The 12,385-nt window shown below is 42.1% G+C and overlaps 2 protein-coding genes across 4 annotated transcripts in view; one reads left to right on the plus strand and one right to left on the minus strand.

The window, feature by feature from the left end:
* Nipa2 (NIPA magnesium transporter 2) overlaps positions 1-6,351 on the plus strand; it is a 23,675-nt gene extending 17,324 nt beyond the window's left edge. For all 3 annotated transcript variants that reach the window (XM_050140025.1, XM_050140023.1, XM_050140024.1), the window contains exons 5-7: positions 546-636; positions 2,245-2,405; positions 4,126-6,351. In XM_050140025.1, the coding sequence (XP_049995982.1) occupies positions 546-636; positions 2,245-2,405; positions 4,126-4,757 (884 nt within the window). In that variant the 3' untranslated portion in view covers positions 4,758-6,351. The remainder of the gene's footprint in view (positions 1-545; positions 637-2,244; positions 2,406-4,125) is intronic.
* A 574-nt stretch (positions 6,352-6,925) lies between these two features.
* The window catches only part of Cyfip1 (cytoplasmic FMR1 interacting protein 1), a 76,609-nt gene continuing 71,149 nt past the window's right edge, over positions 6,926-12,385 (minus strand). The window contains 5 exon segments of the mRNA XM_050140430.1: positions 6,926-7,623; positions 9,336-9,483; positions 9,966-10,204; positions 11,132-11,226; positions 12,079-12,151. Of these exon segments, the coding sequence (XP_049996387.1) occupies positions 7,459-7,623; positions 9,336-9,483; positions 9,966-10,204; positions 11,132-11,226; positions 12,079-12,151 (720 nt within the window). The 3' untranslated portion in view covers positions 6,926-7,458.

Consider the following 12,385-nt stretch of genomic DNA (forward strand, 5'->3'; position numbering starts at 1 on the left):
CCAGGAGATCTTGTCTTTTTCTCCTTCCTTGTAGATCCATGTATATCTCTCTTAGGGTCCTCATTGTTGTCTAGGTTTTATGGGGTTGTGAATTGTAGGCTGGTTTTTCTTTGCTTTTATGTCTTAAAGCCACTTATGAGTGAGTACATATGATATTTGTCTTTCTGGGTCTGGGTTACCTCACTCAATATGATGTTTTCTAGATCCATCCATTTGCCTGCAAATCTCAAGATGTCATTATTTTTACTGCTATGTAGTACTCTGTTGTGTAAAAGTAGCTGCTTCTCTTAAATATATTTGGTGTTCTAGTTTATAGATATCTTTATTACCTTTAAGCATAAATTACAATTTTTAGAATTAAAACTATAGATTTGTTTCTTGAGTCAGATACCAGATATTGGCAATTTACAGCACCAATACATACATGAGAAAAACATTAGGAAGTTATTGAACAATACAGTTAATAATATGTAGGTAGCATGAAATGCAGTCACATGCAGTCTGACTGTATGCCTGTCTGAGTGGTGTTCTTGTCATCTCTTCAGTGGGAGCTGGGGAAGTGGCCAACTTTGCTGCATATGCGTTCGCTCCGGCCACACTGGTGACTCCACTGGGCGCTCTCAGTGTCCTTGTAAGGTAAGCATCTCCATTTGACACACAGACATGGTACGTCAGTCAGCAAAATACTAGAGTGCTATCTGATTATGTCAGTGCATTGGAACAAACTGAGGACGTCTTAATACTTGGTAGCAATGTTGCCCACTTTCATAGTTAGTTATTGATTTGTGGGGCAAAATCACTTTATGTTTCGGCTTTTGTTCAGGACTAGCATGTTCGTGATTTCAGCTCTAGGAAATTCCAGGTGGCACTTGCCTCACCTTTACTGTCCAGTGCACACACACTGGCATGCAGGCTCCATCAGCGACTGTGTAACATCAGGTCTCAGGAGAGGTGGTGTTTCTACAGACTGGCCTGAGGTACTTTCTTTGCAAGACCAATTTAAAACTTGTCCTGTTTTGTTATTGTAATGATTAGTCCAGATAGCTAAGCCTGTCTGAAATCTGAATTTTTATTATTATGTTGAAAGTTGAGAACTTTTTATCACTTTTTAAATAAATTATATATAAAATGAAATTATTTTGTTTTTATCCTTAATTTTCCTTTTTATTATGCTGTGATCTTTCTTATTTGTCCTGTACTTTCTTTTTAGGTTTTGGTAAAACTAAGTTATAAAAACTTGTAATTTATAGGCAAACTAATAATTAAATGTTCCCAGACCACAGTTTCCTGACTCTGTATTATAGGCAAATTGTACACAATTAAACCAGCACATAAGGGCTGGCAAGATGGCTCAGCAGGTTTAAAAAAAAAAAAAACACTTGCTTCCAAGTTTGATGAGTTTGATACCCAGGACCTACTCTGTGGAGAGCCTACTTGGACAAGTTGTCTTCTTAGCGCCACACAGCAAGAAAGCCAGGGGTGGAGGGGATAAATAAGTATAACTTTAAAAGGATTGAAGTTTGGTAAATTTGAAGCATTGGTTTGGATATAGATTTTTAATATATCAACTATAGCTCTTTTATGTTTCATGTGGAGTCTTACCGGATGGCAGGTGCAGTTTCAGTGTATGTGGAGCTGGCGATTCGTTGTGTTCAGTTCTAGGACAAAGGTTCTGGTGCTCCTAGACGAGGTTTTGTGGCTAATACCAAAATGCCAGTCCAAGAGAAGCCATAGAGACAGCCAGCCAGAAACCGTGATCATATACTGTGCTGGAAAGGCAAGGCGGGGTGGTGGTATAAGCTCCCAGTTGATACAAGGAGAGTGAGCCAGAGTCAAGCAGTCTCCGTCTGGTCAGGCCAGTTGGTTAGGAGGGGCCTTGTTACTGTGGCTGTAAGGGGTTGCTTTTGCTTGGGAGGCTGTTCAGGCTTATCTGTGGTTACTTCAATCTAAGGGGATTGCAGTAAGTACTTACTGAGCAAAGAGCCAGGTGCAAAGTAGGGACAGAGGTCACATTTCTATCCTACGAGCTGGACGCTCATAAATCCAGGTGAAGAGTCCAGTGCTTTCTAGCAGAGCCACCTTTAAGTCCTTGTTACAGTTTTCTGATTGAACGTACATTTTCCTTGTCTAAAAGCAGGAAGTATTTTGTTTGAGTTTAGTAATCTGCATTGCAAGTTCGTTGAATTTTAAAAGTGAGGAAAAAAAAGCTAATTTAACTGTTCAACCTCTCATTCTTCCTTTCAGTGCCATTCTGTCTTCATACTTCCTAAATGAAAGGCTTAATCTTCATGGGAAAATTGGGTGTTTGCTGAGTATTCTAGGCTCTACAGTGATGGTCATTCATGCCCCGAAGGAAGAGGAGATTGAGACCTTAAATGAAATGTCCCATAAGTTAGGTGATCCAGGTAAGAAAAGCTGCAGGTGTGTTCCTGAAAACATTTGAACTTGTTTCCCTGACTTTGGCGTCGTATATGGCTTTATACTGTTGTCACAGTAAAACTCTGTTGTTAACCATCATGGTGACTTCCTTCTTTCCCTCTTTATTTCCACCTGCTCTCACTTTATAGCCAGGCTGGCCAGTCCTGGGGTTTTAGGTGTGCCTCATTTACCCAGTTTTCTGGTATGGCTTGGAATTTGCCTCAGCTGATAGTTGTTGTGAAATTATCAGTTCCTCCTAGAACTCATGGTCCGGCTCTACTTCAAGCCTGCATAGACTTTGAACCAGGTGTCCTGTTCTGGCTCCCGTTTATGCTGCTGAGTCACATTCAGATGTGGAATCCGCCCTTCTGGGGGAGACGGAGACAGGGTCTTAGCTCTGGTTTGTCTAGAACTCTGTATACACTATGATGGTCTCAAACTCCCAGATACCCGCCTGCCTCTGCCTCCCAAGTGCTAGGGTTAAAGGTGTGTGCCACCATGTTCAGTGTTCAGTTTTCTCAGATTTGCTGTGTTCTTTGAGCTAGCCTATACTTTCTTTTTTTTTTTTTGAAACCACTCCCCAAAAATTTATTTTTTGGATTCTTCATCAAAAAGATGTATATAGGTGTGCAGTTATGTGTAGCCTATACTTTCTGACACTCAGAAATAGTTCTCATAAAATATTTCTCCTGCTTTCTTTCCTTGTTGTTGCCTGCTTTAAATATCCTTTATTTATGGAGTTTGAAGCAGAGTGGCTTTTCTTAGCCTTGGTTTGTCCCCCCCCCCCCCTTTTCCTTCTTTCTCTCTGTCACAAGGTCTCGCGTAGCCTAGGCCAGCTTCAGCGTTTGCTATAGCCAAAGATAATCATGAATTCCTAATGGTTCTGCCTCCACTTCCAGACTGATAGGGCTATTGGTATATGCCCCCATCCCCCACCTCCTTTTCATCTCAAAATGCAAAAGGTCATTTGCGTGCTCTCTGCAGTGGAGCGCGGATGCCTGAGAACGGCCCAGCCCACGATTGTACTGCTGGCAGCTGTGCCGCACACCTCCGCACTCCTCCAGGACCCCAGCAGTTCTGAGGTTCTCTTAATGACTGTCCTTTCGATGGGAATACTCCTAACTCCTGATTTTTGCAGATGAACATGTTGAATAGCCAAGGGTACTTCCTGAACTCGAGTCTCCAGCGGCTTCTCCTTCCCTGTTGTCACGAGCATTCCCTGCCTTGTACTCTAGAATAGTTAAGTAGCATAAGATACTACTTTAGAAGTGTTAGTGCTGTGTTTTTAAGTCTCTGAAGCATATTTTAGTCTTAAACCGTGTATTTAAAGTGGAACTGAGGTATAAAACTCAGGGCCCTGCACATACTAGGCACGCACTCGGCCCCCAGGGCTCCAGTGTGAACTTTGTTCTGTTAGGTGTGATTTTGCTGGAGGAACAAGGGAAAGCTAATTTTTTCCGTCTGAGAATTGTTTCCTGGGTGAGAAGTCACCGTCTAAGAATTGTTTCCTTGGTGTTATATGTTATTAGTAACTTACAAATTCCATAAAAGTACATTTCAAAATTAATTCGTCAAATAGGAGTCAGTTTTGTAGGGAAGTTAAGCCTGAGGATATAGTCCTGGGATATGTATACCTTTCCTATTGAGTTTGTTTTCTATGCATTCTGATTTAATAAAACTTTATTTTTATTTTTTTGCTTCTTCTAGGTTTCGTGGTCTTTGCAACATTTGTGGTCATTGTGGCCTTGATATTCATCTTTGTGGTGGGACCTCGACACGGACAGACAAATATTCTTGTGTATATAACAATCTGCTCTGTGATTGGAGCATTTTCAGTCTCCTGTGTGAAGGGTTTGGGTATCGCCATCAAAGAGTTGTTGGCCGGCAAGCCTGTACTGCAGCACCCCCTGGCCTGGATCCTCCTGCTCAGCCTTGTGGTCTGTGTGAGCACACAGATTAATTATCTCAACCGGGCTCTGGACATTTTCAACACTTCCATTGTGACGCCGATATATTACGTGTTCTTTACAACTTCAGTTCTGACTTGTTCGGCTATTCTTTTTAAAGAGTGGCAAGATATGCCTGCTGATGATGTCATTGGGACTTTGAGTGGCTTCTTCACAATCATCGTGGGGATATTTTTGTTGCATGCCTTTAAAGATGTCAATTTTAGTCTAGCAAGTCTGCCTGTGTCTTTTCGAAAAGACGAAAAGACAATGAACGGCAATCTTTCTAGTCTGTATGAAGTTCTTAATAATAATGAAGAAGACCTACCCTGTGGAGTTGAACACACTAGTGAAAATATCTCCCGTAGAAATGGAAATCTGGCATCTTTTTAAGGATAAGATTGAAAAGTTAACCTATAATTCTGTTATAGTGATTTTTGAGTATCAGAATGTATCTGAAAAAAAAATTGCCCTCAAATAATGTTCTCGGAAGACAATCTTTTTTAATTAGTTTTCACTAATTTGGATCAAGAAAATTACTTTTCTTATATTTCAAGAATGGTAGCTCACTAAAATGACCTCGGCACATGGCTGATTTCTAATAACCCTGTATTGTTGTAAAAGCATTTCACGTTTTTACCCGTTCTCCAGAGCTCTAATGCACTAATGATAACGTTAAGCCTATAAAGATGCTTTATCTTTTCATTGGTGATGAACATGAAAATGTACATTTGTGATCCCCATTCATCAATCCCTCACCATAGTAAGGCTTTTGGATTATAAATATGATTCGTCACCCACACATGGGGTTTCCACGCGCGTTTGCCAGCCTCCTGTGGAAAGCACCGCAATGCTGCCAGTCAGCACTGCCTGCCTCCGCAGCCACCAGAGCTCCGTGTCGTGCTCACAGTGGACCGTAGCGTCCTTCAGCCCTCCTAACAACTCTGCGATGTTGACGAAGACTTGTGCGGTCTCTTCAATTTAGAAACCCGTGCTTGGCTAAAATGACAAGTTGGAACAAAGTCCTTATTCTGATTCCAGATGCTTAGATTTAAATGTTTGTAAAATATGGTCTCTTATTTTACTTAAGAGTTTAAACCTTACACATTTTGTTTTTTTACAAGCTGTGAATAATGTTCATAGAAAACCGAGAACAAGTACAAAAAAGCTAGACCAATGTAAGGAGCACTCTCCAGCATCAGACGTGCCCACTTCTCAGTCATGTATTGGACAGACAGACAGAAAAACCACACTCCCCTCCAGGCTGTCCCCACTGACAGGAAGAACTGGAGTTTGGGCCTACGCTTTTTTCTATTCCTGCCCATAACTGCATAGTGGCTTAGTGCTGGGTTTGTGAAATCCTCTTTGGGGGGTGGGGGCGGGATAGCTTTGTTTCATTATTGGCGTTTTGAGGAGCTCTTGCCTTCTTCTTTCTCTGCTGCCACCCTGTCTAACTCCGTTTTGGCCATACTGGGTGTCAGTCACAAGACCCAGTATATTCTACACAAATGTTCTAACACTGAGCTACATTTCCAGCTTTTCTATGTGATTTCAGCCCCAGAGCTAATAGTTTTTCCCTCCACAGATATCCTATATGTCTGTTTATGTACTGTATCTATGTCTTATTTTGCACATATAAAAAAGCCAATGTTCATTCCCTTGGGGATGAAGAGTTAGTTTCCTCATTGAGAATGAGTGTGTTGTAACGTAAAATACTTTATACGTACGTAATCTTGTACACAAGCATTTTATTTGGGCTGTCCCTTAGTAATATAGTCATTGACTTTATTTGGGTTGTCACACAGTCGTTGACTTTTACAATCCACACTTTCATAGGCTGAGTACAGATGCCATCACAACTTCATATCAAATATTTTAGGTAACTTTTTGATATCAGGCTTGTTAAAGATGTAACTCAGGTTTACAGTACAGCAGAATAGTACTTGTGTTTTATTTTCTATGTAAAATAAAGCTCAAAGCTTTTGGACTTTGGTGTTTCCCAGCCCAATGATGTTGTTACATTCCTTGTTCCTTAAGTGTCCTTGAACTCCTGAGCTCCAGGGATCCTCATCCCTCTGCTCTGCAAGCAGCTGCTGGGATGTCAGTTGTCAGTTCCCGTCACTGTACCCAATTCTTGATTTCTATTCCAAAAGTAGAGCCAAACTGGGTTCTAGGTTTTCACTTGGCAGGTCCCATGGACCAACTCAAGCTGATTGAGATAGTTCCCCCCACAATTGAGAAGCAATGTTTAGGGTTGTCAGGGACGGGCTCAAATTCTTCCCAGTCCCTTTCTTGCAGTGTCCACTGTCCCATGCCAACCCCCCACCCCCCAAACTGTTGCCCTTGAAAATGGGAGCACATACCTTAGTCCTGGTGTTCCTCTGTCCTGTGTGGACAACGCAGCTGCTGCCGTCTCACTGATGGTCATTTCACCCCTGCCTAAACCTGTGGTAAAGGTAACTGTGTGCTGGTTGTTTCTGAACGACGTCATGACCTCGTCCTGCAAACACTGATCTGAACCCACACTGTGAAATGTCCTGCCACCCCAGTGAACGAACACAAACAGATTACATTAACTTTTATTTCTCTAATCTGTAAGTCATATCTTACAAATCAGACTGACATTACTGGATTTGGTGGAAGCAGAGGAAACAATTTCACTCTTGGCATAAAAGGGAGCAATGACTTAGAAAAGATTTCCTAAAAGACCGTCAGAAAAACCCCTAAACAAAACAGCTACTCATTAAGTATAATAAAAATTGGTAGGGAATTTTTAAAATACAGTTAGTTGGCGTTATGCTTCTTACAGGCTAATTCAGTATTTTATAACTAGCTACTGGAACATTCAACATAAAAAAATACCTGTTAAGACCATCATAGTAATGAATGGCAACAACTGGCAACCAGTATTCTCATACTTCCCAATTCCAAAGGCATATACAAGTTTTAGTTTAGAAAAATAAGTTTTATAAAGTTAAGCTTTCAGATCAAAAAGCACCCCCGGAAGTAGGTTCAAAATAGTCCCTAAAAATGTCAATATAATTAACATAAAGACAAACATGCCGTCAGTTACAGAATGCCGTGAGCTTAGCCCTTAGCTGCTGGCTAGGGACTGGTGGATGGGCGGCTGGAAGCAGCGGACGTGTTCCACGGGCGTGCTCTCCCCATCACCAGACTTCAAGTACTTGTCCAGGATAGTGATGATTTCATCGTTGAGAATCTGGAACTTCCGGATCCTCTCCACCATCTTCTTCAGTGGCTACAATCAGACCAGATGCTTAGATTTACTGCTCTTTACGATGCAAGGACTCTCCTACAGAAAACTACATGACCCTACCTTCTTTTAAATTATCACCATTGGCCTAGCAAATAGATTTCCAATTTAAATCGCCTCTTTGTAATTTTGATACTGTTACGTCTAGACCTGTAAAACTTAAAGGCATGTTCATCTATTTAGCATGAAGAATAGTGAGTTTAAGGCCAACCTGGGGGTACATGGTGAGTTCCAGGTCATGCTGGGTGACCCTTTTCTCCAAAGCCCAAAAGCAAAGAAGAAGAACATTAACATGAAAAAAATATGTTTAGTATGTAAAGCCCTGTGAACTCTTAATGAAATAAGAGGTGTATTTCCAGTTCAATATTACTATGGAGAAGATATGCTTTGTCTGAGTCTTCCTAAGTCTGGATAAAGGTCACAGACACACAGAACTTGAAAGTATTGCTGGCTCTGCCCACACGGGGTGAAGATGAGAAGGGTAGACCGTGATAAAGAGATAGCCTGGTCTATCCTTCACGAGAAGCTCTGATAACACCGGGTGGTAATGACTGGCAGTGAACAGCAAATCTTCAAAGACATTTAAATCAGGTGAAACGAAACACAAACCCGCAAGCAGGCCATGTCACACAGGACATAATAATCTTAACTGGCCTTCAGAGATTCCAAGGCCTTCAGCTAGCAGAATTAGAATATGCAACAGCAAGAGGGGAACATTCCAGTTTAAATATTCCTGCCAAGATTTCAACCAAATTACAACGAGAAAAATGTTTAAAAGTAAAAACCCCAGCCAACTTAACCTGAAATGAGTTATTTCCACAAAAACAGACAATACTCGGGCTGTATTCCAGACAGCCAAGGGAATGGCAGTATGGGAGTTAGCACAACCCTTCGGAAATGCCCACACAACTGCTGTGGATATTCTCGCGATGAAGAGCGCTTCAGAAGAGCACCTGGGTTTGTCCAGGCAAACCCAATTCAGTCATCTGAGCGGAAAAGCAGGAGACAGGAAGGAGGTGGCAAAGGTGGGTGACCCCTGTGGCTTGAAACTGCTGTGGAAGCCATGTGAGGAAATGAGCTGACAGCGTTAAATTGAATTCAGCCCGTGACCCAAGGAGATGGGAAACACATTCATCCTTCAGGGCTGCCTGGGAAAACACATGCCATTTAGCTCTGTGCGGCGAAGCAGGGCAATCAGCTGAACCAGGCTGACATTTAAAAGTGAGCTAATCAATGGTGGGTATTTCTGTCCTTAGGCCTGAATTGTTGACTAGTCCTGGGAGCGACCAAAAAAACTAATTCAAACAAGTAAGTCACATGGGAAGCAGAAGAAAAGTCTAGCAGGAATGTTCTAGAAGAGATGAAAGAAAGCATTTGAGAACATAATGGCTGACTTATTTTCTACAATTCAATTGTGGGGAACTTCATAAGACAACAGGAAGTTAATAAAGGCAGTTTCAAAAGCACGTGATTTGGAAGCCAGAAGGCTAGAGCAGTATGCCAACAATCTGAAAACATAGTCTCTACGGAAAGACAAAAAGTAGATCTAATAAGAAAAAAGAAATAGAATCTATTTAAAAGTAAAAGCTTTCTGGATTTCTCTTTGTTTAAATTGCATTACGTTTAAATTCAAATTTTATGTTAGGATAAAAAAGTTCTCCCCCATGACAAATGTATCAAAGAGTCTGTCCACGTACCACATTTTTGATAATCTCATCTTTGCCGTCATGTTTCTGGACTTTGAGAAGATGGTAGCAGAAATCCAGCACTGCAAAGCGGCGCTGCTGTCCGAGCAGTACAATGATCATGCAGCCAGCCCAGTGGAGCCCATCTCCAAAACACTGCCTGTGAGCACCAAGCAACCGACAGAATGAACAGAGGGGCAGACTCATGGGTCTGTCTCCAGAGAGCAAGGGCGGACGATATCAACTCCTTTGTCTACACAGATTCTCAGACAGGAGAATGATGAGGACAAGCAGTTTTCCAAGTTTCGATAAACGCTAGTTTGGTAGGTCACAGACCTATGAAGAATGACTGTATGAACCTGCTACCCGGAAACAGGAATGCCCAAATTTTGCCTCCAGTTGCTCTGGGTTCAGATAATTCCAGTATACTTATTCTGAGTCCTCTTTTGGCACCAAGGAAGGAACCCCCTTCGGCACTAAACCAGTGCGGTGTTTGTTGCACTTGCTAAAAGCTACAAAGCTTTTGACGATGGTAACATCACTGCTGACTGCACGCATGCTCTTTCATCGGCCACCCCCTCCCCCGCCAGTTCTGCCTCCCCTGGAACTGCCCCGTCAGAGAGTCACAGAACGCACACTTACTCCACTGTGAACTCGTGTGTCCCCACGGGAATGCAGTACACAAACTGCATGGCGCTCCACAGCCTGTGAAACTCCACACACTCATCCACATGCATGACCCCATTGCTGGGCAGAGGCCCACGCCAGATGGGATCATCCAGAAAGGTCCGGATCCGTGTCAGGATGACCTCAAACATGGATAGACCACAGCAAAGTCGCTCCTTGGTCAGTAAGTCCCCTTCTCTTGCGATTGCAATTTGCTGCAAAAAGTACATGGAATGTTACAACCCATGATAGAGTATGGGAGGGCGAAAAACAAACTACCCTCAGGTCTGCTTTTGACATAGACAGAAAATGCTGAGCGGGCAAAAAAGAGGGCTCGTGGAAGCAATCATCAATAAACTATTACAATTATTGCACCAGTAAGTTATCAGCAACTAAGTATGTCCTAAAGATTAAAATAGCTGAGTCAAGAAGAATGAAGTACAACTATCCTTAACTGCAAAGCAACTTTGGCTTCAGGTCATATGGCAATTTCCAAAGGTATTTCTAGTTAACCACAAAAAATGTACTGGCAGAAGCCAGCAATGCCACTAAATGTAGAGCCCTCCCCGACCCCACCAAAAAAAAAAAAAAGAAAAGAAAAAGAAAACAACAACAACAACAAAAATAACCCAATGTGGTTGAAATGGCAGTGGTGCCAACAATAGGTTAAGCACGCCAGATCCAGGGTAAACTTTATTCTGGTACATTGCCTTTTATTACAACTTCTAAGCCAAAACCCTATTCAAAAAGCTTTGTTCAGTGGGACAGTGGTGATGCACACCATTAATCCCAGCAGCAGGCAGGGGAGGCAGGGGAGGCAGGTCTCTGCCTGGTCTACAGAGCGAGTTCCAGGACAGCCAGAGCTACACAGAGAAACCCTGCCTCAAAAAACAAAACAAAACAAAAACAACAAAAAAGACCATTTTGTTGTTGTTGTTCACGAAAGGGTAACTAATGACAACAGGTAGCATCTTTTGCGTCTACCTCTGTTCCTGAGATAGCTGCTTAAGCCCTTTCTACATAACCATCTCGAATCCTCACAATGTTCTGGAGGGACCCTCCTAGCTGCTTCCAACCCCTCCCCTGGTCTGATGTAGATTTCCACCTTTTGAGCAGTCCCTAGCAACCACAGCACGCCTTACCTGTGGGGTTCCCAGCCTTTCAATCAGTGGGACAAGATGCAGGGGCGCATACTTGGATTCTAGTCTTTTCATTTTCGCATCAACTCTCTCCCCCTCTGTGTTGGAAAATAATTTATTATTCTCTGTCCTTATGTAAGATGAAGGAATTGCAAAAGTTTAAATTTTTTTAAATATTTATTTATTTATTATGTATACAATATTCTGTCTGTGTTTATGCCTGCTGGCCAGAAGAGGGCATCAGACCCCATTACAGATGGTTGTGAGCTACCCATGTGGTTGCTGGGAATTGAACTCAGGACCTTTGGAAGAGCAGGCAATGCTCTTAACCTCTGAGCCATCTCTCCAGCCCCAAAAGTTTAAATTTTTAACAGAAACTTGAAGATTTAGTTAGCTCCACGGATGTAAATTCTCTTTAAAAAGAGTGTATCGTATTATATTAAAATATACAATATATTAAAATAACTCATTTGCAACTTTAATTCAAGCTGATAAGATTTACTTGTGCAATGTATCCATTTGGAATCTGCTTTCAACTTGAACTGGTGTGATTTTTTTCACGTAATTATCAGCCAACAGAATGGGGGAGCATGAAAGAGTTCATATTTAATAATACGCAGTTTTCAAAACTCATGGGAAGTTATGAATGTGCTCTAAAGCAGAACAGTACAATGAGCCTCTGCCCTCATCATGCCACTACCAACCTTTTATTATTATTTTATTTATTATGCCGTTCTTTTTTATTACCTCCACTTCCTGTTTCTGGGCTATTCTGAAACAAATCCTAGGCATCATTACAGTCATACATACTTCAGCTAATGAAGACTAACCAGGTTAGACACTCCCCACGGGGACGCCCTGGCTATGACAGGTACCCACAACTGTGCACACTAGTCTTCTGCCCTGGCTGCACCGTGCAATGTGAACTCTGGTTCGTGATGCAGACTCACCTTTCACGTGGACTCGAGGCAAGATGTTCTGGAATGGGGCTGCATGCAACAGGTCACACACTTCTTCTAAAGACTAAAGCAGAGAAGAGAAAGTTATCCCAGGAAGGGGATCACATAGTAGAAAAGATTACAAAGGTCTGGTGCAGAGAACTTACACTTTTCCCATTTAGTATAAAAGAAATGACATAGTCTGTCCACAGAGTTCCCTTCCCTGGAATAGTGGTAATGCCCCACTGAGCTACTCTCTGCCCCACAGGAAAAACACTCTCCTCTCCTTCCTTCCTTCCTTCTTCCCTCCCTCCCTCCC

Source organism: Alexandromys fortis, unplaced genomic scaffold (genome assembly GCF_014885135.2).
Source record: "Alexandromys fortis isolate MF-2015 unplaced genomic scaffold, M_Fortis_MF-2015_v1.1 scaffold_39, whole genome shotgun sequence".
Classification (NCBI taxonomy): domain Eukaryota; kingdom Metazoa; phylum Chordata; class Mammalia; order Rodentia; family Cricetidae; genus Alexandromys; species Alexandromys fortis.